General features: G+C 37.2%; 1 protein-coding gene across 1 annotated transcript in view; it reads right to left on the bottom strand.

The window, feature by feature from the left end:
- The window catches only part of LYST (lysosomal trafficking regulator), a 159,627-nt gene that overhangs the window by 76,537 nt on the left and 55,938 nt on the right, over positions 1-27,152 (bottom strand). The window contains exons 13-25 of the mRNA XM_081297182.1: positions 26,665-26,809; positions 25,884-26,057; positions 22,469-22,629; positions 21,619-21,809; positions 19,026-19,271; positions 17,982-18,155; positions 17,000-17,149; positions 13,459-13,596; positions 8,012-8,210; positions 5,529-5,660; positions 3,001-3,625; positions 2,134-2,311; positions 149-318 (exon numbers count right to left, since the gene is read on the bottom strand). Coding sequence (XP_081153308.1) covers positions 149-318; positions 2,134-2,311; positions 3,001-3,625; positions 5,529-5,660; positions 8,012-8,210; positions 13,459-13,596; positions 17,000-17,149; positions 17,982-18,155; positions 19,026-19,271; positions 21,619-21,809; positions 22,469-22,629; positions 25,884-26,057; positions 26,665-26,809 — 2,683 coding nt within the window. The remainder of the gene's footprint in view (positions 1-148; positions 319-2,133; positions 2,312-3,000; positions 3,626-5,528; positions 5,661-8,011; positions 8,211-13,458; positions 13,597-16,999; positions 17,150-17,981; positions 18,156-19,025; positions 19,272-21,618; positions 21,810-22,468; positions 22,630-25,883; positions 26,058-26,664; positions 26,810-27,152) is intronic.

Below are 27,152 nucleotides of genomic sequence, written 5' to 3'. Positions count from 1 at the left end.
GGATATCATATGCAAAATAATAAATTGATTTACCTGGAAAATGATTAGATTTTTTTCTAAAGTTGACAAATGATTTTAAGAGTGCACTTACTAAATTTGACAGTTAAGATTAAAAAAAGAAACAATTATGGTGGAAGAACACACTTACTCTTCATCAAGGCCAATATGTCGACCAAAGAACATTTCAATGAAGCATTCTAACAATTCCTGAGTCCCTCGATGCAGATACAACTGGTTGGCTAACAAGGAAAAGCCACGATTCTTCAGAAATTTATCTTTTTGTTCCTTAGATGCTCTATTAAAATATGCATGTAAGAGCTAAAGAAAAAATTCATGACAATTTAGATCATATGTTAAATTTGATTTAATACATACAAGTCAGTATATCATACTTGTATTTATAAGTTATTGTATAAGTTATTCAGAAATATAGAAGAACACAGAAAGCTCAATGAAAGACTCCCTCCCTCTATAGTAAGAGGAACTTTGTCTCTGACTGTGGAACGCTAGGAGTGACTCTCTCAGAGACTTTTAAACACTGCTGTGATGAAAAACCAGCCATTTCAGCAGAGCAGGGACATCTAGCAGACTGGCAGCCTTGGTGGAATTTAAGTGGAATGAATACATGTGCTTAATTCTGAAGGAAATAAAATCAGTGCACGAGGCTCTCCCTGTGAATCTACATTTATTTGCTTAGAGCTCTATTTCTAGACTACTTGACAGGCTATTTATCCTGAACACAGGCCTGATTTTCCACCCTTCCTTTTTTAAAGACAACGTGTATTCAACTTACTTTCCAGAACCACTCCTCTCATGGTTCTGAACTTAGATGGATCTTAGTTCCATCCCATAGACTTCAAGGTGAACTTACTTTGGGCTTTTCTCCCCACCTGAAATTATGAAGGTATCTTTCTCTCTTCCACCCTAACAAGTCTCTCAAATCTGTTGGTCCTTTGACTTCATTACTCCAGGCTGGAAACTCCTGAATTCCCCTGGACTTCCAAGTGAGCCTCTGGGACCAGTGGTCTCTCCCCTGAATACTATGCTAGCCTGCAAAGGGAGCATGTCCACCTCTCCCTATTTTTCAGTCCCTCCCTCACAGTGGTGACAGACTACCATTCTTCAAACATCTATTTTTATTGCCTTATTTAAAAAGCTTCCTAAGTTGACAGTATACTATCCAGTTGTTTCCCCCCACGAATCCTTCCCTGTGTCCGCATCAGAATTATTTGCTCCCCCTCTGCTCACATTCTTCTTTATCAGTGCTGCCACTGCAGCACGCAGCACGGCCCCTTGCGTTTTGTGTTTGGGTTTGTGACCCTCTTCTTCATGGGACCACAAACTCTTTGAATGTAGGGGATCATGTTACTCCCCTCTGTACCCCACAGAGCAACCAGTGCTCTGCGTGCAGCTCAGTGCTCTGCATGTGAAATGGAAGCACAGTGAATACTAGGTGGAACTGCAAGTGATTATACAATCTCTACATCCAAACTAAAGAGAATGAGAATCTTTAAAAGACCACTCCAGCACTTGGTTGCTTTCTACTCGAAGCCATTCATATTAAATATTTATTCATTTGACAATCCATTTTGGACAACTCTTATATACCAGACACGAGATATGAAGAGTTTATTTTCATGTGAGAGATTAAAACATAAGTCCACAGAATAAGTGAAAGATAAATATAAGACATAAATAGGATGGTTTGATAGAAAAAATAAAGAATAGTGCTAGAAGGAAGTAATTTTGATAAGGTGATCAGGGAAGTTCTTTTGAGAAGATGACATCTGAGCTGACACCTGAGGTAGCGTCTAAACTCTGATGTTCTGCCTATGCAGGCGAGATCTCAGTGAACCACACTTACCTTGTGAATTTTTGTGACATAGATTTACTAAATGTTTAGATGTATGAATTTCTTCGTAGATTTAAAAAAACATTGGAATGAATAAATATATGGATAACTTAAAACTGGATGATACATACAAAATATAAGTAATAAAAACTACATTAGTTCATTATTCCTAAATATAAAATAAAGCTTCAAGTCTATTTTACATAAATATTCAAGTTTTTAAATTATACATATGTTTATTTTCTGAATTAAAACAGCATTCATGTAGTGTTTGCGCTTACTTTAATAACTCTTTGTTGTATAGCTGGCAAAGGGTGGTTAACAAGGACTAAAAGTGTATCTGCTTGAATGATCTTGTCCATCACATCCTCAAGCATCATATCAGGCAGGATGAGAAGAACGCCACTTAAGAGTTCATACAGTCCACAGCATACAGGTTCCAAACAGTCTTCAGTTACACTAAAATAAAGACCAAAAAGTCTAACACAGGGTAAGGGTAACACCACACGATGATTACCCTAAGAACTATGCTGAGTGGTAATTTTAACATGTAAAACAAATCTCATAAAGATTAGGAAATGTTTCCAAATTAAACTGTGATTAACACACTTGCCATCACTTTTTATCACTGGTATTTTTAGGAATATAGTACACTAAACACTATTCTATTCTGTGTTTATGATGCTTAGTACTGGAGTGACTGTGCTACTTACTTTAAATTAAATTTAAAATTCAATTCTCAGTGGCATTGGCCACGTTTCAACAGGCATGTTTCAAGTGGCGTCTGTGGTACTCTCCAGCGCAGAGAAGACATTTACATCATCACAGAAGATCCCACTGGGCAGTACTACTTGAGATGCCAGTGGGAACAAGAATCAATCTGATTGTTCCCATGAACTAAGGGGTTTTTCCCTAATAATTCCAAAAAATAAAATAAGCCACAAGAGATATTTTTGAGAGCTAGTTAAGCCTTTTGTTGAATGTGGAACTCAATACTACCTAATATTAAAATGAGAAGAAATGCACTTTTCGTTTGGTATCAACATAACGTAATATCAGAAGTGACATAATGAAGACATTTCTAGAAGTGTAGACATTCTTCAAAGAATATTTAAAGAAGGAGGGATGCACAAAAAATACGTGAGTACCTGTGAGCACTTGCAGCACGGCTGAAGTTTGGCTCGTAACCAAGAGAAAAGGCGAAGTTTTCCCAGTCCTCGGTGTTCCTATCAACGAGACTTGGCCACCGGCCCACAGCTGCAGATCCATTCTGTGAAGGGAAAGCTAGCCCAAGACTTGCAATGGTGCTGTGGCTTCGCTGGAAGGAGGCCAGTCCCTTCAGGTTGTCTGGTCGGCGTGGGCAGGACTCATCCCCAGGGCTTTCATCATCTGACCAGGGTTCTGCTCCTAGGTCTTTGTGATCTACTCTGACCACAGGAGATCCCAGTGTTCCTTTTGGGACAACACTGGCAGAGTTTTGGGCTGTGAAAGCAGCGTCCACTTCACAGACAGTTTTGGCAGACTCGCAGCTACTGATGAGTGCATCCTCTTTGCCTGTTTTCAGCATATTGAACTCCCCCAAAGGGTTCTGTGTCTCTGGCTGGGCAGCAACATACATATCTACAATGTTTCGTAACTTGTCAATACTACAACCCAAACTTCCAGTCAGTTTTAGTGGCTGCACTTGTGGACAGGTAGGAAATGCTGGCAGGCTTCTGGAACGCAGCAAGTGGGCAGCCATCGGCTGTAGAATAACAGTGGAGGAACTATCTCCTAGGAAGAGCAACAGAAAAATACTACTTAAAAAGCTGCTAAGAGGGACCACTTTTCTGTGCACTATAAGTCTCAGTCATGGTGAAGGCCCACCTACCTACTGTTAAAGAATCTATTTAGGTTAATTTTCCCAGCAACTAATGCTTAAAATGCTTAAATGCCAGAATTATTTTTCTTTTAACCACATTTCATTAAAATCTTTCAAGAACATATGCCTTTTCCTATTTCTTTAACAAAATGCAATATTGACCACATGATTTAAAATCATTAGGATTAGTGGTTCTGCTGAAATGAAATGAATGAAGTGAAACAATTTATTCAGGCCAGCAGACACATGGATATGGTGAAAAGACCCGATGCTTTGCAACTAGAGATAACTGGATTCAAATGTTCTGTTAGTTCAGTGGCCTCAGTTAGATCACTCAATTGTACCATATGAGCAGTGTTTTTGCAAACACAAATGAGAGTTCAGAATATCTACTTTGTATGTTGCTTTTAGGATTAAGAAAGACCTATAGCATAGTGTCTAGCATATAATAAGTGCTCAATAAATGGCAATTTTATTGTTATTAAACAGCCATTAAAATAAATAAATAAATAAATAAATAAATAAAGGTATCATGTCCATCTGCAACTAATGTTTTTTTAAAAAAGAGTAATTTGGAAGACTTTTTAGTCTTTTAGTACTGTTGACATAAAGACTTGAATACATTTACTATAGAAACACAAGAAGGAAGTGATTCTGAACAAACAGAAAAATTATAGGGCAAATTAAAAGCCCTGGTACAGTCTTCAGCAGTGTGAGGTTGGTCAGACTGAGGCCAGGTTAGGGTTTTTCAGGTCAGGAAAACGAACAGGGCTGGGGCTGTGGCTCAGTGGTTAGGTGCTCGCCTAGCACATGCGAGGCCCTATAAAAATAAATAAATAAAGGTATTGGGTCCAACTATAACTAAAATAATAAATAAATACTTTTAAAAAAGAAAACCAACAGGCCAAGGGACAAGGAAACTGAAGATGATGTCAAGAAAATTGCTGAAGTTATAGGCTAATGGGATTTTGGCTGGATAGGGAAAGCAGAGGCAAAAAAAACCTTGGGACTGTGGTAAAGAAACCAGAAAAGCTGGGCATGGTGATTCAGCTATTTGGAAGGCTGAAGCAGGAGGATCCTAAGTTCAACATTAGTATGGGTAGTATAGTGAGACCCCATCTCAAAATCTGAAACATTAACCCTAAGAAAATCAGAAAGAGAGGATGTTATGATCAGAGAGTGGATTAGAAAGGTTGGAGGCATCTTCTCTGTCATTTTCCTGTGAATCCCCAGAGGATTCTGTTTCTCTATTGGCTAGGGGCTAAACCTGCCAAAGAGTCTGCTCAAAAGACCTGGAAAGATGGAGGTGTGACTGCATTTGAAAATGTTGCAGAATGATGCCCATGATTGAAAAATTGATCATAAATGTAGAATAAACAGTGGAACCCTGTCTCAGGTGTGCTTGGAGGCCTTGCTGATGATCATGTCCATGACAGATGGGACAAGAGTGTGAGGCTGGAGTACTGGATGGCCATCCATCTACCAGTGAAGCTGCTCAGGTAGGAAGGTGAGTGTAAAACAAAGAAACCAGGGTTTTGAAGAAAATGGGAAAATAAGTCAAAGGCTTAATGAAAGATAAATGACTGTGATAACAGAGGACAGACAATGTCAGAGCAAGAAAGTGTGAGCCTCAGCCACTCAATCTGTTCTCCAGGGAACTTGTGTTAGATAGCTCTTATTAGATTGTGAATTATAGATACCAGAAAGTAGTAAAAATGGGTTGTTTAAATATATTATGCTTAAGTTTAATATTCCATTTATTTTAGTCTAGAACAGAAATAGGTAGGGGTATACTTTCATTATTGCTATTTTTACCTTCAGGTGGTGAAGCAGTAAAACCAGATGGGCTTATTACCACAAATCCAGGGCTAGCAAGGGATCTCCCTCCACTATTAGAATGCCTCAGGTACATGATTGACTGCACTTTCTCTTGAAAGATCTTGCCATCTATGATTAAAAAATAAAATTGAGACAGCAAAATATTAAAAAGGGGTAAAACAAAAACATAACCTTAAAAGCAAATAATTAAATACAAATTTCAAATAGATATTCAAAGAGAAAAATGTGGTATACTTTATCCTAGTGTATACCTGACCTGTGAGGACTCACACTGTGTGACTTATCATTACAGATTTTGTTGTTATTGTTGCTGGCCACATTCACTTTGCTTTTTTCCTTCCAGATCAATCTGCCTTCTGAGGTTCATACTTTAAATTCAAGTGCTTGATTTCTTCAGTGCACCACAAATGCAACAAGTCTGAACTGGACCATCTTTCTGCCTAAAGCCACCCTTCCAATTCTGTGCTCTGATTAGTTTGACAACAGCACCAGTTCATTCCCCATGGGGAGCCTGAAGCCACTTGGGCCACCAGTTTTGCTTCTTCTGTGCCAAGTCAGTCACCAAGCGATTCTGACTTTATTTCTGGTTCCCTCAACTTGTTCCCTCCCTACCAGAGTGCTGTATCATCTCTTATCTGGATTTCTGTCAGGGATTTCTAAAATGCATCCTGATGACATCTTGTCACTTTCACGTCTTCATGGCCATCAGAATTTTCTATCCAAAAATGTCAATCTTTCTGCTTAAAATCTCCTGTTGTCTTTCTCTTGCCTCCTTTCCAAGCTTATTGTCCACAAGCATCTCCACGATCTGTCCATAGACCTCTCGCCAGGCTTGCTTCTTCCATTTCAGCAGCACCAACTTCTCACAGCTCTTGCTCAAGCCATTTCCTCTGCCTGAAGGCCCTTCCCTTGGACTCCTACCTACCTTTAAGACTCAGAGCAGGTATCACCTCCTCCAGGAAACCTCTGTCCCCTCAGCCCTAAGCAGGCTCTCTGCTACCAGAAAACCAAAACGCTAACTTCCACATCTCTGTGCTTTCCACATGATATGGTTCCACCTCTCTCCCATCTCTCTCCCCTCTACTAGGCCACAGATCTTGGAGGGGAGGGAAACATATTTTACTCAACTTTGCAACTATTCTTCTCTCAGGATTCTGCACAGTACTTACCCTCTAATGTGCTGAACTTAATACAAAGTCATACTACCTAATTTCATTTGGATTTTTAGTGTTGCTCATTTATTCATTTATTAGACTTCTTAAAAAGGCTGTTGTATAGCTGGTTTTCCATTCTAAACTACCACCTAGGTTTTTCGTAGGTTCACTCCTGCTTGCTTTCTTACAATACTTCTCTGCCCTAGTTCTTTAAAAACTTATCATTCCATCTTCTCTTAGACTGATTCCTCTTTCCCGTTGTAACCTCTAAATAGTGATATTACCAGTGTCCTACCTTGGCTCCCTCTTTCCTTCTCTTTCTACATTGCTCTTCAGTGATCTCATCTATTCTGAGTTGAAACTCACTTTGGCACAGGTAGCTCATTGTAATCTCCCCCATGCTATAACCTTTCTTTCTAGTTGCCTGCTACACTATTCTTACAGAGCACCTCAAATGCAACATGCTTTATAAAACCAAAGCCATTATCTTCTACCCTAACACCCATTCATCCCATCCTAATCTTCTCAGTTCTCCTTTTATCCCTCTTTTCCAGTTCTACTGCTACTATGCCTATATTCTGTTATTTCATACTCCTACAGATTACTTAATTGGACTTACTACTCCTAGTTTCCTACTCATAAATCCTACAGTAATTTGCTTACATCACATCTCTGTTCAAAAACAAACAAGTAAATGAGCAAAGCAAAATAAAATTTAAAAAACCCTTTTTCAATGATCTCTAACTAGAATATAAGTTCAAAATCTCTAGCCTTTCATTAAAGGACTCATTTAACATGACCTTGGGGAAAACAAATAAATAAATGCCTTAATATGGTATTATTTCTCATTTGTCCTTTATAGATCCTATATACATAGTTAGGAAAAATCTCTATTTTTTCTATTTTCCTCTCTTCAAGTTATTCTCTTTGCTTGAAGTGCTAATTCTCCAAACTACCTATCAAATTCTACCTAAATTCTTCAATGCCCACAACAGATAATTGTGTAATCTATTAAATACTCTCTGTATATAATGGTCTAATTAAACTCTTTCTCTTTTGAAGTCTCATTAGCTTTACTTTTGTTTCTAATACACACTATCATCTGAGTGTTTCCTTTCTCCTAGGTACTCAGGCTCCCTGAAGGCAGAGATCAGTCAGGTTCATTCCATAACCCGGTGTCCTGTTTCTACCCCAGTAAGTAATTAGAGCAATTTCTAGCTCAGATAGGCCATTCAACAAATATCAAACAAATGTGGATCAAGTGGGCCAATGGGACAGAAGATTGAACAAAAATGTCATACTTACCTATATGCAAAGAGAAGTAGAAGTTTGTGGGGTTGTGACAAACATAAGTATTAGTAGGAGGGTGAACTGCTAAAAGGAAATTGAAGATAATTGTCAATAATTCCAAATCTGGAGGAGATCCAAGGACTTCTGCAATAATTTTCACAAATGATCTACAAACCTCTCGGGGCATGGATGTAAGCTGCCCCTCTTTGTGTTCCTGAAAAAATAAAAATCAAATTCTCTTTAGATTTAAAGAGAACAGTTAAAAAACATTTTTCATTTAAATACGATATTCTTTTTAAGAGAATTCGGCTGGTTTACTACTCTAATCAGACCTTATTTACCACTATGTTGAGTTGTTATTTTTCAAGTCTAGTAATCTTGATCTTGTTATTAAAAGTTCATTAAAGCCGATAGCAATTTATCCCACATATCTTAATAGACTGAGGAAAGTCACATCACAGCACTGTGGGCATGGACTCCAAAGCCTAACGCCTAGGCTTACACTCCGGCTCCTTCATTCCCTGGCAGCGTCATCTCAGGTGTGCTTTTCAATACCTCCACTCTTCCACTTCTCTGTCAATAATATGGGAAAAACGCTAACGCTACTTCACAGAGTTCTTACAAGGAACAAACACACAGACTCTTAGAACAATGCCTCGCACATAGTAAACTCACACATCCAAGTGAGATCAGACATGCCTCAAATCTTAGAGGTTTTTTTGTTGTTGTTGTAACCTTGCATACTCTTTACAATTGAACATTCATAATCTGAAAATCCAAAATGCTCTAAAATATGAAATTTGTGTGCACAAAACTATAAATGTCAATACCATCATTACTGTGACTATTGCTATGACTATGACTTCCTCTTCTATTATACTGCTTCTATGAAATCCATAGGGAAAACGTGTACATAAAGCTAGTTACACTTTATACTGTACATTGATTTACACAGCTCTTTCTCACAATGGCTCTAAAGGGGTTTTCTTTCTTATTTCTAGAATAAGAGGCTAAAAAAGAAGTTATGTGACTAGCTTAAGTGCTACAGAAAATATATAAATAGTGCAACTATAACTTAACTCAGGCTTCTAACCCCCTACTGCATCATCTACTGCTTGGAACAGTGAGACTTGATAGAATGTCAAGTAATTACTAAAGTAGAGACTGATACAACTTTATGTCCTCCAATTCCACTTTCCCAATGGGTAGCAGTAGGCTTCTAGGTCAAGAGTTTGGGAGGTAAACTTCTTCATCTTCCTTCTCCCTATGTCCAAATACATGTCTCTACATCTATTCCTCTTTGACTCTTAAGCACTGCTGAATTAGAGTATTTAAAAGGTAGATTTTAATTTTGAGACAATTTAGTCTGACTACTACAGATGTGAGAGAACACTGAGTCTACAAAAGCAAACACAAAACCCCTGTGTCAGTATCTCCCAACTGTAGAGTGGCCAGACTAAGACAGGAAAATTCATCTGACTTCCAGTTCAAAGCTATTTCTGCCACACCATCTGCCTTTCTTCTCAACAGCACCTCTTGCACCTCCCCAGCTCTCCTGGTTGCATTATCAGGTGTTCTTTCCTAAGCCATTCCAGCCCAAGTTTCTTCAAACTTGCTTGCTCCACTTATTAAAAAATAGTCTGGCTCCACCCCCTCTACTATAAATCGTTTCTTCCACTTATATAATTTTTCTCCTACCCCTCCTTTCCTCTTATATGTAATTGTGTATAACCCTGAGGCTCACCTTCCAATTCCATGCAATTTCCCTTCTCTCTCCCTTTCCCTCCCGCCTATCATCCCTGTTTAATGTTAATCTTCTTCTCAAGCTCTTCGTCTCTACCCTGTCCTTGGTTACTCCCCTTATATCAAAGAAGACATTTGGCATTTGTTTTTTAAGGATTGGCTAGCTTCGCTTAGCATAATCTGCTCTAATGCCATCCATTTCCCTCCAAATTCTATGATTTTGTCATTTCTTATTGCAGAGTAATACTCCATTGAGGGGAGGGGAGGGGAGGGAAGGGGAGGGGAGGGGAGGGGAGGGGGGATAGTGGAGAATGGGATAGACAGCAGAATACATCAGTCACTAGAAAGGCAATTTGTAAATCAATGGAAATGTAACTGATGTGACACAGCAATCTGTATACGGGGTAAAAATGGGAGTTCATAACCCACTTGAATCAATCGGTGAAATATGGTATATTAAGAACTATGTAATGTTTTGAACAACCAACAATAAAATAAAATAAAATAAAATAGTCTGGTATTCTATTTCATTTTTAAAAAAATCCCTTAAATCAATCTTTTGTAATTCTGTTTTTCTCTTTGCTCTTGCTGCTAGACTTAAATAATAGCTTGCTCTTACTGCCTCCCATGATCCACCTCACATACTGCCTGAAGTCCCTGAAATCTGATTCTTGTCTTTTCCATCGTACTGTTATCTTATAAGGCATTAAGAATGTTCAAGGTCATAGCCCATTTCGGCCAACATTTTCTCTGAACTTTCTCCATCACTGGGCTCCAGGTACCACCTTATGTGTATGTTCTTCCCTCCTCTTGCCCATGGCTTTTGCTTTTCTGAGTTTCCTGATTCTTCTCTTCTTCTTCAGCTACCCTTTCTACACCTCTTCCTACAGCTGATTTTTCTGGTTTCATATCTTGAGGATGGATGCTTCCGAAGAAGCACACCTAAGCCTCCTATGACCTCTCACCTCAGCCATCCATCCCAAGGTGCCCATCACCTCAGCCTCCTACCATTTCTCACCTCAGCTGTCATCCCATGGTGCCCCCATCTATTCCCACTGCTTCACAGTCACCACCATTTTTTTTTTTGATAATGTCTTTTATTATCCCAGGTTGAAATTTTATGTCACGTGTGACTCCTGAAGCTCCCATTTTATTAGAAGCAAGTCGTATTCATTAACCTCTTTCATATTTGCTCCCTATTTTTTTACTCCCACCCTTAGTGCCTTAGATCAGGCTCTCCACACTGTTCTCAAACTGATCAAACTGCCTCATATCCAACGTGTTACCCATTTGCTAATCTTCCTGAAATACCACAGAGGTTCAGATCCTTAAAGGCAAAGACTAACTTCATTTCTTTAAATACTTTCCATAATACCCAATGAAAAGCTATGCTTAATAAACAGCTGTTAATTTGATAAATGGGCTCTTTAAATGAAGGGGGTAAAGAAATACACACTTTTCAGGAAAAGGAATTGGTTCCTTGATTTTTCTATCATTTTTATAAATAATATGGAAATAAAAATATATAGATTGAAGCCTCTAAGTTAAAAGATGAATAAGAATCTCACATTTTCATTTAAATTCATTGCAAATTGTCTAATAATTTCAAACTGGATATAAACAGAAATAGATTTAGAAGAAAATTTATATATAAAGGATGCATAAAACATTCAGTAAGCAAGGGTCCTGAGAGATCACTGTACTGTATTGTTTTTGGTTTTGTGTTTAGTGTTGGGGAAACAACCCAGAGCATAAGGTGTAGGCAAGTGTACTACCACTGAGCCACACCCCCATTCCACTGTCTGGTATTTCTGAAGACAATAATCTAATTTCCACAGGGGCCAAGAAAGGCATTGAAGGGTGTCACATTCCACAAGTAACACACTTAGTGTCACTCCAGGAGAACTGAGCTGCACGAAATAACCACACAGAGGCAGAGATACCTTTTCCTTTGGGTCCTGTAGCAGCTCCTCTGACCTTAGGGGTGCATGGAAAGAGAGAGAGAGGGCTAAACCCTCTTACTGGGGAGAAGCCATTCAAATGAGGCAAGGGGTCAGGTTTCAGGGGCTGAGTCTAGCTCTGTGATGTCTGCTGTCAGCAGGCTGACTGACATCTAGGAAGGCCACCCAAAGGCAGAGCAAGAGAAGGGGACATACAAAGGGCATTTCCATGGAACATTCTATCTCAAACAGGGCAAAGGGGTAGGATTACAAAGGAACAGGTGAGTGTAGCTCAACCCCAGGGGTATGCCCCACTCAGAAGACTGGCCTTGCTATCCGAGTGAGGAAAAGATAAGAGTCACGAGTCATGGCACTACTGTGCCAGACCACAGTGATCTTTCAGATCCCCTGGTGCATCAGAACGGGAAGGCATGGTCACTCAGTGTGGCTCCCCACAGAAGGGCTCTTGCCTCTTTTTCAGAATTTGTCCATTTAACAGAGAGTTATTAGGTACTTTGTGTGCCAGGTATTAGGCTTATGGAGTGATCAACAAAAAACATATCCCTGCCCTCAGGAGGGCTACAGAGGGAAATAAACTATAATCTTATAAATAATGTAAACTTACACATTGGTATACACAGTGAGAGTAAGAGTGCATAGGGGAAGGGATTAATCTTGATGGAAAGAGCAGGTTAGGTTTCTCTCAGAAAGCAAGGTTTAAGTTGAAGCATGAAGAATAAGTAGGAGTTGGCCAGATGACAAGAATGGAATCAATACCTCTGCAGCAATGAGAACATTACATGCCTCAAGTGGAGAGAAGTCTCTCTTGTGTAAAGGGAATGAAATCTGGTTTCAGTGGCATAAGAGGAGGTATGTGGCCATCAGATGGCAAGAGCTTTGTAAGGATGTCACAGAGGGTGAATGTCACTCATCCACAACGAGAAGCCCCAGAGCCACTGAAGCACAGGCATTGCCAACGCGAAAAATCACTAATCCCAAGAACGTCTGCACTTGTCTAACTTCTAACAGAGGCCTCAGACACTTTAAAAAATTGGAAAATAGCCCAATATACCAACTAATCAGGTAAAAGGGCACCTGTAAAAGCAAAGAAAGGAATTTGACTAGAAACCAGACCATAGCACAGACACTACAATGTAACTCAGGAAGTTAGTATGACTTTTTAACACAGTGAGTATATTTTCAATATTTAGTCCAATAAACGTTAGTTCAATATATGTGTCCAATATTTAGTTAATATAGATCTTCCAGTCTCCATGGAACATATTCTTTATCGGATATTTATACAGCCTTTGACCTATTTTTTTTTTTTTTTTTACGTAGGACTGGGTTGCAGGTCTTATTATTTCTCAACAGGTCATTGGTTTACTTTCTCTGCAATATTAGACACAAGGCTAATTCAAGTATATAAAGCAGGTCTTCAGCAAACAATGCTTATTAAAACAATACATAGTTGTAAGTTGCTATTTAAGGAATACTAGAATAAGATTCATCAGCTATTGCTACAGTTTGAGAGACTATTAAATTACCATTCTATCCCAACACAAAAAGAACCCTCAGAAGCTTAGTAGTTGCTGTTCTTTTGTCATTTGAGTTAGGAAAGATGACAGTGTGAGATCAAGAGGCAAAAGTTGAAAGAAGAGCCTGGAGATAAATAAGAAGAAAAGAGAAAAAAAATCCCACTAAGATTTGATGCTCAGAGTTGAGTTATTAGAGAGAAACAAGTGCAGAGAGCCACTAAGCCAAGGCAGAGGAGGGTACCTGCAGAACCTGACACGTTAGCAGGAAGTGGTGCACTGCCCGGGCTTTCAGCAACTGCTGCGTGTTAAACCACTGATGCTGGTGCTCTGCGCGGATGAGGGCTTCCAGAGCTGCGAGAAGAGTCTCCCACACGCCAGGCTGAGAGAACAAACGCACACAGTTAGCACACAGATGCTCAGAAACTGCCACAGGATTTTGAGAAGACTACCAAAATGACAAAGTAACACTGTGCATACATTTAATGCCAAAAATTAAATTCGCCTGAAAAAAAGTTAATCTTAAAAATTTATTTCCCTACAATTATTCTTTGTAGTCAACAGGTCATTTCTAAATTCCTGTGATGAATACAATATTGTTTTAAGTGCTTTAGTGCATTACCCTTTTCATGGCATTAATAAATGTTTTCAAAAGGTAAATTATCTTGAATTACTTATTCTGATTAAAGAAACAGGGGAGGGGAGGGGGGATAGTAGGGGATAGGAAAGGTAGCAGAATACAACAGTCACTAATATGGCATTATGTAAAAATGTGAATATGTAACAGATGTGATTCTGCAATCTGTATTTGGGGTGAAAATGGGAGTTCAAAACACAATTTGAGTCAAATGTATGAAAGATGATATATCATGAGCTATGTAATGCTTTAAATAATCAATAAAAAAAAAGAAACATACATTACCAATATGGCTTTACAAGATGGAAAGTTATTTTCAAATAATTTTTTCAAAAAGTGGTGTTATTTAAAACATAGAAAACTCAACAGTAATTTGCATCTTGGTCAATGTGAAACATAATAGAATTCTCCGAGCTATTAAAGATTGTGCATCTTCAAAGAGTAGTTAGTATCCTTTGAAGGTGCCTTAAAATGTTCCTCCTATATTGAATCAATAAAATTATCCAGAATAGCACGAAAAAAGGATCTCACTGATAATAATTGAAAGATTATCTTCACCTCATCTTATTCCTCTAATTGATCTTTCAATAATGCTATTGACAAAAAGTTACAATAACTGGCCTGGGTTGCAGATCTTATTATTTCTCCTATCATTATCTGACAGTGATGAACAACAGAAAAACCAAGGAACTGTCAGACTTAACTGTACTACTCTAAGCAGGGCCGCTCTCTTCAGAAGACGGAACCGAAATCCAAACACAGACACCTAGAAGAAAGGCAGCCCCAGTATGAAAACTTGACTTGGGTCTGACAAAGAGTACCAAAATGAAACAGTGCCCCTGCTACTCAATGGCCAACACAAAAACCAGATTTTGTTAAAAACAACTACTTAGGAAGGAAATCCTTATTTCAAATCCATCAAAGTGTATGTGTATTTTATCATTTTTGAATGTGATAAAAAAAATTTAAATCAACCCCATATTTTCATGGTCTTCTGAAATACTAAATAAACTGCCTAAATTTAGTTAGGATAGATATTCCAATCTCCAGTTGAGCACATTCTTTATTATATACTTATACAGCCTTTCATCTAATTTTTTATTAATTTTTATGCTATCCCTTAAATGTGTTTACCTTCTCTGCAACATGAAACATATATCTTCTATTTTTCAGATCTTAAAATAAATCTTTATTCAGAATGAGAAATCACGACAAATTACAAAGTGAACACAAACTGACAAATATCATCAATACCACAACATACGAAAAACAGCAGTAGTTGAGTTAGTTGTTTGGCACTACTTTTTAATACTTTTAAGTTTGTGGCTGACTTCCTCTTCATATAACAACAATTTTATAAAAATTTTCTATACAATGAGTAGAAAAATAATTATTTTCTAGAAATTTTTAGCTAATTAATTTTTATTAATGATAGATTAGAAAAGTTTTTTTATTTATTTATTTTTTTGGCTTCACAACTCATTACAGTCCATATTAGAAGTGAGCAGCCTGTCTGACCCCATACCACTACAACTGCCGAAAGCCAAGTCAAATTTGGGAATAATCTCTCTCTCTCTCTCTCTCTCTCTCTCTCTCTCTCTCTCTCGTACTGGAAACTGAACTCAGGGGTGCTCTACCACTGAGGTACACTCCGAGGTCTTTTTATTTTTTATTTTGACAGAGTCTTGCTAAGTTGTGGAGGCTGTTCTTGAACCTGCAATCCCAAGTAACTGGGACTACAGGCACACACAACCATATCCAGTGGGAATAATCAATTTTTAAAAAATTCTAAAGGTATATACTTAGAATAGCTCTTCAAATAATTACATTTGCTGATAATATTGTTATATTTCAACTAATCACAGACAATCTATTGTTTTTTAAAAATCACCAGTAGGGTTGAGCCATAATTCTATGGCAGAGCACTTGTCTAGCATGTGTGAGGCACTGGGTTTAATCCTTAGCACTGCATAAAAATAAACAAATAAAATAAAGGTATGCTGTCCATATACAACTACAAAAATAAATAAATAAATAAATAAATAAAATAGATAATATCACCAGTAACTTCTAAAACCCTGCCACACTTAATAGGCACAGTCCATATTAGAAGTGAGCAGCCTGTCTGACCCCATACCACTACAAGTGCTGAAAGCCAAGGCAGAAAGTAAACAGCCCTGTACCCATTCCCTGGATGAGTCCCGTGAAAACCAGCCCATCCACTTCAGGTGTTGAGATGCTACGCCTAGACCTACTGTCTTTCTACGTTATTTCATGCTTCTGACAAAGTCTTGCCCTTGGCATGATCCAGACAGTGCATCCTGGCCAGTGTGGCTCCTCTGCTCAAAAGGACATCCATTTCTGTCTCTTGGACCTGGTTCCCCAGACTCTTAGAATACCCTCTTTTGGAGTTTATGCTAAATGTAGGTCCCAAAAGGGATCTAAATGCACCATGTGCTCCTGCCTGATTGTAGTATTCTGAGCCAGCGCAAGTTCTGATCATGACCCTCCAACTGAGTATTACCATGGCTGTTCAAAACTCAGCATGGGAAATAATCCCAGATTTCCACTTACAATGAATATTACACTGAAGTAGTAAATTCATTCTGTGGTTTAGAAGAATGATTAGGTGAATATTTGAGGGTATACACATCTATCTATATTCATAATAGCTGAGATCTGGAAGAAAGGCAAATATCCCTGGATGGAGAATGGAAAGTGAAATGTGGTAGACACATGCAATAGAATATTATTCTACTTTGGAAAAGGAGGAAATTTAAACCTATGACATCTGGATGAACCTATGAAGACATTGCACTAAGTGAAGTGAGCTAATTATAAAAGACAAACACTATATGATTCCACTTAGATGAGCTGTTTGGAGTAGTCGAGTCCACAGAGGCAGCAAATACAATGATGGCTGCAGGGCTGTGGAAGGGGAAATGGGGAGTTATTGTTTACCAGGTGCAGAGCTGTGGCTTTACAAGATGGAAAGGATCATGGAGAAAGACAGTGGTAATGTTGCACAACTCTGTGAATATGCTTGATACTACTGAACTGTACACTTAAATGGTTTAACAAGTAAATTTTATGTTATGTGCATTCTAACACAATAAAAAATGAAAAAGAAGTATATATTTTTACATGCCTCTGCTTTATTCCATATCTTCCAGTCAAGCAGTAGCTCCTCTAAGAGTTTAACATCTTGGATTATAGCATTAGACTCTATATCCAACTTGAACTCTCCATTCTCATTGATATGGATAATGTCCTCCCCACAGCAACCTTCAAGAAGGGTCTATGGAAAACCAGCACCAATATGAGATGCATTAATGAGTGGTTAGACAAACAATCAATAGAAATATTAAGTTTTCAATCTGCAGTCTTAACATTAAAAGGAATATTAGCTACTAATTCACCATTTCATAAAGTGTCTTTGTTTTGTGTTGCAACTCAAATAAACAGAAAATCCTGAACTTCCAACTGTTTGTAAGCAATTACTCAGTTTCAGACACAAAAACCATCCACATCTTATTTTTATTTTTTAAGTGGAAACGATCTGCTATTAATAGTAAGGATTTATGTCAGAAATGATCTTGACAGTTTAAAGAGGTGGGGCTGGGAGCAAGGACAGAAAAATCAACTTCTGCCTTAATACCAGTACTCACAGAGAAATACTTTCACAATGTTACCATCCAGCTTTTAGATAGATGAGTATTTAAATATATAATGACTTAGGCATTTATACCTTTAAAACTAACTACAGCAGCACTGCCTGATACAAACGTACATCTCTGGTTCCTATAAACTATGATCTCCTCCAAAACTGTGGGACGGAGACCATCAGTCCACAGCATGAGGAGCCAGCCTGAGGACATCTACAGTCCAGCCAAGTCTAAAATTCTTTGAGTTTTTTCCTACTTGTCTAAAATGCTTTATAAAATGAAAAATGTAATTACTTGAATGATGGAAAGAACCAAAAGAGTACATGAGTTTGCTTAAATATACAATAATGAGTTTCCTTCATTTTTCTCGGGAATCACTGAAACCCAAGATTCTTACTGGAATACTGTAATGAAGGGTGAGAATCACCCACAGAAACTATGGGAATTGACTTTAAGAAGTCATACCTTCAAGATGTGAAAGCCAACAATGCATTTCTGCTTGATCAACACCTGATGAATCATAGAAAGCCCATTACAATTTTCTAATTCATGAGCTCTCTGTTGGTTGAATTTAACTAAGTAGAGCAGGACTCGCAGTGCCAATGCCTGAGTTTCTTCACAGTCACTGAGTTCAACAACCTAAAAACAAGAGGTGAATATATTTTTCTCCTAATCTGTTGAGACTAAAAATTTAACACATGTGATTACCTACATTCTTTCATATCAAATTTTTTGTATTTCTTCTCTTTAAAAAAACAAAACTCCCAACCCAAATAAACTAAAAATTTTCTTTCACTTATTTGTTGACCTTTGGAGTTTTTTCTCTATGCATTGGGAAATTTAAGGGATAACTTTTCACAAATCTAATTTTTAAAATTACATTTCTTGCCAGGTGCAGTGGTGCATGCCTGTAATCTCAGTGGTTCGGGGAGGCTGAGGCAACAGGATCACAAGTTCAAAGCCAGCCTCAGCAACTTATCGAGCCCCTGTCTCTAAATAAAATATAAAAAGGGATGGGGATATGGCTCAGTGGTTAAGTGCCCCTGGGTTCAATCCCTAGTACCAAAAAAATTTCTTTACACCATTACTGTAGCATGCATTCTTTTCCAAAGGCAATTTAAAATCTCATAATTTAACATTTGATTGTTCTAATTACATTTGTGGATAACAGAAAACTTCTAAAATCTTCATAAATTAGAAGAAACCTTAACCATCTGTTGCAGAAAGCTTTATGTCATCCTTAATATGAGATTTTTATCTTAGTATGGTTAGGTGTAGCTTTTTTTATAATTCATAAAGAACTCTTAATCAATAATAAAGAAGTAGATTCTTGGGGTTGGGGATGTGGCTCAAGCGGTAGCGCGCTCGCCTGTCATGTGTGCGGCCCGGGTTTGATCCTCAGCACCACATACAAACAAAGATGTTGTGTCCGCCGAATACTAAAAAATAAATATAAAAAAAAAAAGAAGTAGATTCTTTTTAGACAAAACTATAATCCATGAGTCTTACCCTAGCAAAGAGAAAAACAAAGATACCAGCTCCGCCAACCTCGTGCAGAATGCCTTGAATCGTTTTATACTCAGTAGGTTGGAGGTTTTTTAGTTGAGGAGAATCTAGCAAGATGCTCTGGACTTCTTTTGAACTGAAGGGTCTTTGAGAGAGTTGGGTTTTCACCTGACCTTTGAGTCTGATCACTGGCTCATAGATGATATACTGAGCAGGACAATAAGTTGTATAAACAATGGAAAGACTTTCCTGAAACACAAATATTTTCCTTTAATTACAAAACAAAGTTTAAAAGGTTAAGTCATCAACTGGCAAATAAATATTTCAAAGTGGAAAGACACCCAGGTAGTCTTTATCTTTGTGTTTTTGTTGTTGTTTTGTTTTGTTTTGCTTTTTTAATGGCTACTACACTGAATAAAGATGAACATGAGAAGAAAGGCTGCTTCCCAAAGGGAAATCACTGTCACTAAGTTGTGACTGAAAATATAAACACATTGAGATTGAGAAGGATTCCAGCTTTGGTCAGCTTAGAATAAGCATGAAATCATACTTACCATCACTACTAATAACAGCTAAGTCTTAGACCACACTCATTATAAACAAAGCACTGTCCTAAGCACTTAGGAATATGGAGACCCTGGTCAAATCATTTGAAATTTTGGCTTTAGATTTGCTCATGGGCCTATAATTAATTTAAAAGTGACTCTAAACTACATTTTTGTGTTAGAATAGAATTCCAGCCTGTCAGCACAACTAAATAAAATTAAGTAGAACTTTCAATATTTCTCCCATTCATATGGTAGTTTTGAATAGTTTCTAGCTCCCTGCCAAGTTTTTTCGAACTACTTTAAAAAGTAACGTAAGTTTTAAATGCAGAATGAACTTTGAGGTGGTCTCAGTGGCAGCAGCTGCGCAGCCCAGGCCCAGGGAAATCATGTATACTTGGTGTCTTCTCATACAAGCGGAGGGAATCCTGGGCTTTAGTCATGTTTGATTCATGGCAATTTAAGTACCATTTCATCAGATACATACACCAACAAGTATATCTGTAAACCAGCTAAAGAACCTACACAGTCTGTTGTACATGATTGAGATAAAATTATTACTTGAACAAATACTTGTCTGAGTACCTCACTTTCCCTAAAGCAGAGTATCTCAAATCATGACCCCAACCAGCAGCAGCAGTAGCAGCAGGGTCACACAGGAGTTTACCAAAAAGGCATGCTCTTGGCCACACCACAGACCCACTCCATCAGAAGCTCCTATCCAGGTATTCTGCCAAACATCAGTGAATCTTCTCAGTGAGTGGACCTTGGTAATTAGACCAGTTAGCATCTCTGGTCCCCACCTGATAATAGCCGATAGCCAAAACCTACCCAGGCCCACTCTGCACACACCATGTAAAAGTATTCCTTAGAGATAAGAGATTACATGCCTAATGTCAGAACTTCTGATAAACTCCACAGTTATCCATTGTTTCTATTTTGCCACAGATATATATTTGATAGCATTAAGATGTATATGTGTTTTACAAAACATATGTACTATAATTTCTCCTTTAGTCAAATGTTATAGAATTATAAAATTATTTGTGGAGGAGGGGGCTGTGGCATGAACCCAGGGCCTCCCAATAGTAGGCAAGCACTCTGCCACTGAGCTACATATAATTTTTTATTTGAAACATAAATCTCAACAATAACAAATACATTCCCAAATAGTGGCCTGATTCAAGTAAGAAATCTCTGCCTACAATTGTAATTCTCACAAGAAACAAGAGGAAGGGCCAGGGAGGCAGCTCAGTGGCATGGCCATTGCCTGGAGTGCACAAGACCCTGCATTTGATTCTTAGCACCACAAAAACAGAACCAACCCCCCATTCCAAGAAAAGAAAAGAAAAAAAAAAAAAAAACCCAAAACCCCACACAATAAGACAACAAGAGGAGGAACAGTTTCATGGCCAGATGTACCAGTTTTTAGTAGCTCTTCTAAGACTAAGAAATCTGTTTTCTAGTTGTTATTAATGCAAAATCCTCACCAGTAGCTCCTAAACTGTATACTGGTAGAACAAAACATTAGAATAATGTTAAAAACAAAACAAAACAAAACAGAGAGTATCATATTAGCAATACTTTGAAGGCAATATTGTTAGCTTCTACTAATATTAAAAAATCAGTTATCAAAAATCTGATACATGTAATTAAAACTAATAGTATAAATGAACATTAGTATTTATTTGTTAAGAATGAAAAAGAAATATAATGAGCAATATTATAAAAAGTATATAAGGCTTATATTTTCACTGTATCACAAACATTTTTCCTGAAATTTTACTAGGTATAAAATAAACTGATAAAATTATTACAGAAATATAATTCCAAGGAAAAATATAAATTTAAAACCTGAAATTATGACATAGTGACAAAGTGTTTTGAGTATTTTTTCAGGAAAAAAATAAAATATTGTAAGAAATACTGTAAGAAAATATTAAGGAACAAAATGAAAAATTAGAAATCTAATGCATGGTATTTATATATTTCAATAAATATACCTATATAAAGTTTACTCTAAAGTTTAAATTTCTAAAATTAAAACTTACAATTAGGAGACCAACATCCACATCTTTTTTAGTCATAAAAAGTTCTCTGATTTGTTCACATCGCAAAATTTCTTTATTAATATACTTGGAGCAGTCATTCATGGGCTTGCCGTATTTACACGGCATTATGGATGTATGATTGGGTCCACAGGCATATAGATAAAAGGCTTCTTGTGAACCAATCTTCGCTCCTGAGTAGCAGAGAAATACAGTTAGTCACTTAAAAACTGAAGCAGAATCTGTCACGGAGGACAAGAGGACAGGGGTTCTTTTTGCCAGATTCTATCAACTATTCACTACATGCTCCTTCAATCAGAAAATAAGCTTTTGGTTTTGTTTTGCTTTTTGTTTTTAATAAATGGAAACTATATTTTGGTAAATTCCATTTTAAAATAAACTTGAATTGATGTCTTTATTCCTTCCCATATTTCAAAAAGCACTATCTAAATACCACTATATGCCAGGTTTAATGACATATATTTAACTTGTATATTCCCCCCCCCCCCCCGGCAAATTTAGTATTGACGGGAAACATTAAAATTATAAATAAAAGAGAGAACCATTCTACGTTTACTAGTCCTGATACTGCATTTTTCAGTACTGTAAAATTATGCTGATTTAATGTTTGGAGTGGGATAGAGGGAGATGCACTTAATGTATTTCAGTCGTAAGATCCACATTTGAAAAGGTTTAAGTCCTTCAAAAGTACATCATAGGATCTTGGGAATATACTATTTATTAAACACAGGTGAAGGAACAGAGATCTACATTTTAGCTGGGTTAATGTACTTAGTTTAACATTTGTTAAAAGAAAGAAAATTTTGGAAATGCTTTCAAGGGGAAAATATACCATTGAAGAGGAGCAAATTTCCCAGGTCCCATTTTCCAGACAAATGCAAAAGCTCTTCTTGAGATGATAAGCCATGGCCAATCATGCAAAATGTTTTATTGCTATCTGATGACAAACTTGTTTTTCTTGGAAGCATAAAGTCCAAAGTGACATCAGGCTTCCTGCATTGAAAACAAAGTCAAGACAGTGATTTCAGGGAGTACTAGAATTAAGCATTTTAAAGTATGACTGTTTAGTGATGGGACATTCTTGAATACTGCTTCTTGGCTCAGTATAGATGGTTGGTGATGGGAAGAGAGGATGCTGGTTCTGCTTTGGGTGAGAGGTGCTGCCCATCCACACGCCACAGAAAGGCAGACAAAGGAAAGGTGACTGAAGAGTCTACAATAGGTCACGGGAGTGTGACCAGCCATTCACTCCAAGTTTTTGTCACTGTTGGACTTCTGCATATGTGCCTTCCTGGTTTACAGAAACAAACCAACCATCCCTCCCCTAATTTTACCAAGAAGTCTACTATTTTGGTAAACAATTCCTAAAATTTCATATCCTCTGAAAGGACTCTGAAGACTAAGCAGAAATAGAATGTCACTTCACCAAGCTTTGCTTTGTCTCACCACTGAAATGCCAAAGCTATCCACATTTTTTTTAAATGCTTAGGATTATAGAACTTTGGACTAGTCTTTTTTCTCCATGGATAAAGGTTACAGGGATGCTTATGAAGGACAGGAAAAGCAAGACTTTCCTCATAGATAGGCAAGGAAGCTAGGAGGACTTCTTCATCTAGTGAAACTGATGAGTGTCAAGCTCCACCCCTACTTTAGGCATGTCTTAAATTCTTATTAAGATAATGAAGGTAAACTATTAAGACAAAGTCTAGATAAAATTTGTGAATAAGATGAAGATTTAGAATAAACTAACATGGTTAGGTCCTTTTAAGAAATTCAACCTTGTATATATTTATTTAAAATTTTCCTTTTGTTTTCATGTTTCATATTTCACAAGCAAAACTAACTATTTTAATAGGCTAAGTCTAGACAATCCTTGGTACAAAAAAATGTTTATAACTAAAACACTACTGCCACCTGGTGACAGTATGATAATTTTTTTTTTTTTTTTTAAAGAGAGTGAGAGAGGAGAGAGAGAGAGAGAGAGAGAGAGAGAGAGAGAGAGAGAGAGAATTTTTTTTTAATATTTATTTTTTAGTTCTTGGCGGACACAACATCTTTGTTGGTATGTGGTGCTGAGGATCGAACCCGGGCCGCATGCATGCCAGGCGAGCGCGCTACCGCTTGAGCCACATCCCCAGCCCCTGATAATATAATTTTTAAGGGTGAATGAAAACCTACTGCGAGATAAATGCAAAAAAATTCAATAACTATCTACTATTTTATATATTTCTACCATATTTATGTGTTGTTCATCAAATCGCAACTTATATGAGATATTAATAAGTCATTTTAAGTTGTTATTATGTATTATTAAGAAGTTATTCTTTGTATCCTGCTACTTTGCTGAATTTTAATCTATAGCTCAGAAAGTGACAAAAGCACTGAATATGAGAATATTTTTGCCCTTGTTCACATGCTCACTGCTCTGCTAATTAAGTCATTAACTTGTACCAAATGACAAAAAATGTTCTTCAAAGGAATGTAGAAATAAGTGGAAGGACAAAGAAAATTAATCAGGTGATCATACTAATTTCAGAACTGTGGTCTGTGATGACAATCTAATCTCTCACTCTAAATGTGTCTAATACTTAGTTTTCATATCTGTCAGGTAGCCTGATTTAGAAAATGGCTGCACAGCTTTACCGTACAGGGTTTGAAAGCATGGGCTCCAGTTAGGGTCAGAGCTTGGGTTCAAATCTCAGCTGTGCTCCTTGCCTGTGCCATGACTTTGGACAGCTACCTTACCCTATTCTGGGTTTCACTGACTCACGTAAAACAGAGTAAATACACCAACTTCATAGTGTTTGGGGAGAATGATACTCTATGTAAAGTTCTTAATACAATGGCTGACCCTTGTCAGGAGTTCCAGAAATAAGAGAGTCCAAGAGGTGAAAGAGGCATCCACTCACAGCCCCACCTTTGACTCAATGTTCTGCAAACAAGTTTACTGATTGCTGCAGCTGCCATTTCAGGCTTAGGCAGGTGTGAAGACTGAGAACTTTCCAGACAGCATTTATTTGGAATATGGATATTAGGCTTTAATTAGTTATTTTCTTAACTGAATAAAACAAAGCTGAATTCTTAATTTAACTACCAAACCTGTTCTTTCCTATGGCAGGCACTGTGGACCAGCTACCCTAGAGACATTCATAAGCCCCTTCTCCCTGCCTTCCTCCATCATTGAAGCCTGACAGCTAAAAGTAATCAATTCCTGCAGCCTCCTACAGCAATGGCAGGCACACAGTAATTGCTCAATAAATGTGATGAATGGATGAACAGGTTGATTTGTGCTAAGGATGCATGCTCTTTCTGTGGTCTAGCCTGCTCTGGGCATTAGAAGATGTGTATAAGCACCTAGCTAAAGGACACACTGTAGAATGGTCTGTGGGCTCAGCTCTAGACTTGGCTGCTTGGTAGTCAGTATACCCTCTCAAATATCTTTACCATGTCACTTCATTATTTAATTTAGTCTCTTCCAGCCATTTTTCTTACAGTCATGTAATTTCATTTACATTTTTCTCTATTCATTGTAATTTCTCTTAGGAGCCTAATTTAATTAAGGTATTAGCTTTATTAGCCAATTTGTTTAAATAATTCCTTGTGAATTTTTTTAAAACATGGGTTTGAGGAATAAAATTATAGTCTATTCTTTGATCTAATATTTATTGTACATAAATATCTAAATGTCCAGAATTTCTGCATTCTCCCCAAACACAAATACAATCATCCATCAGTATCCACAGGGGGCTGTCCTCCATCCCAGGACCTCTGCAGATCAAAATCTGAGGATGCTCAAGTCTCTCATACAAAATGGCATATTTGCATATAACCCATATCCTCCTGTATACTTTAAGTCATCTCTAGATTATTTATCAAAGCTAATACAACATAGATGCTTTGTAAATAATTGTTATACTGAATTGTGAAGAGAATAATTAGAAAAAACCTTGTATATATTCACTATAAACACAACTTTTTCTTGAGTATTTTCAGTCTGAGGTTGGTTGAATCTGTAGAGCAGAACGCATGCATACAGCAGACCCACTGTGTTAAGCCTTAATTGTTAATTCTATGGCAGATTTATTTTGTATGAAAGGGATAAATAGAAAAACCCAACTCTAATACAATTTTTTATGTTAATATATAGTAAATTTTACTTTCAGTTTTCTGAACTCTTTCTAGAGTTATAATAGACTAATTAAAATTATGACTGAGATTAATATGTATTCTTAAAAAACGCTTCATACCTCTGTCCAGAGACCCACGTGGAGATTTTCCCATGTACATTCTTTTTCCCTTGAGGCTGCTGGAGGTAGGTGAGTACTAAATGCTGCCATTTGCTTGGGAGGAAAATATTTTCCTGTGATTCAACCTGTGCTAGTAAAACAGCTTTCATATCATCATTTGAATCCATGCATACACTACAGAAAAAAAGGGAAGAAAACAGATTGGCTGAAAAACATGAAAATTCTGACTTTATTATTTAATACATACATAGGAACTACAATTCTAAATATTTAAGTGAGGTTAAAAATCAGTTCTATTTTTAAATAAACTAACTTGAAAAGTCAGTAGGTCTTTGTCTTACACCAAAAATATCAGTTATTTTATTATATTATTACCTCAATTTATGAGCTAAGATAGGTTAGGGTCATTGGCTGGTGTTAATTTAGGGCAATAATTTCGAAATCAGTTTGTAAACAAATATTATTTCTATGTACATAGTCATTGTCTTTGTTAGAAATTACAATGTAACATTTGGTTCACATTTATTTTAATAAATGTCCAAATGCCTGAACATACTGGAGGTCTAATCTACTTTGAGAGTAGATTCACTTGATTGAAAAAGAGAAGAGCTAATGCATACAAGATACCTAGAAACATTTCTAACATTATAAAATACATATTCTGAAGTAACACATTGGTTTGTTTGGTTTTGGGCCTTATTTCACATTATTGGCTCTCATATTAAATGTCTAAATTATTGAAATGCACATCTATTCATTAGGGGTTAAGGATAATCGATACCGGAAGATAAAAGTGCCATTGTGCGCATCAGCCCACACTTGGATCATCAATGCTTTGGATCCCAGGGAAATTAAATGAATGCAGCCTTCTTCGATGAGTCTTTCACTGGGATTTGTATATTCTGCACCTTCTGGTTTTTCGTTCTCTATGAGAAAAACACGTTAGAATGGTCAGTAAAACAGTTCATAAAAATTGAGCAAAGAATAAATTTAAAAGAATATGATGCATGGTGGTTCATTTGTAGCAGAGTATTTACCTGAAATGTCTGAACTTCACCTGTTCCAAATAACAATATTTCCAAAGTTTAGATGCCAACTCCAAAAGAGCATAATACACACCAACAGTTATCGAGCACTTTACAAGTTACTATGTTTTAAAGTCTATAATGACTGAGAGCAGTAGTGAGCATGACTGTTGGGCTGCCACCTCACTACCATCTTACTTACTACCATCTCCACCAAGCTGCCTTTATCGTTTGACTGGCACTT

This window comes from Spermophilus citellus (genome assembly GCF_964194105.1).
Source record: "Spermophilus citellus genome assembly, chromosome: 6".
In the NCBI taxonomy this organism is placed as follows: Eukaryota; Metazoa; Chordata; class Mammalia; order Rodentia; family Sciuridae; genus Spermophilus; species Spermophilus citellus.
Note: the sequence above shows the minus strand (reverse complement) of the source record. Positions and strands in the feature narration are given on the sequence as shown.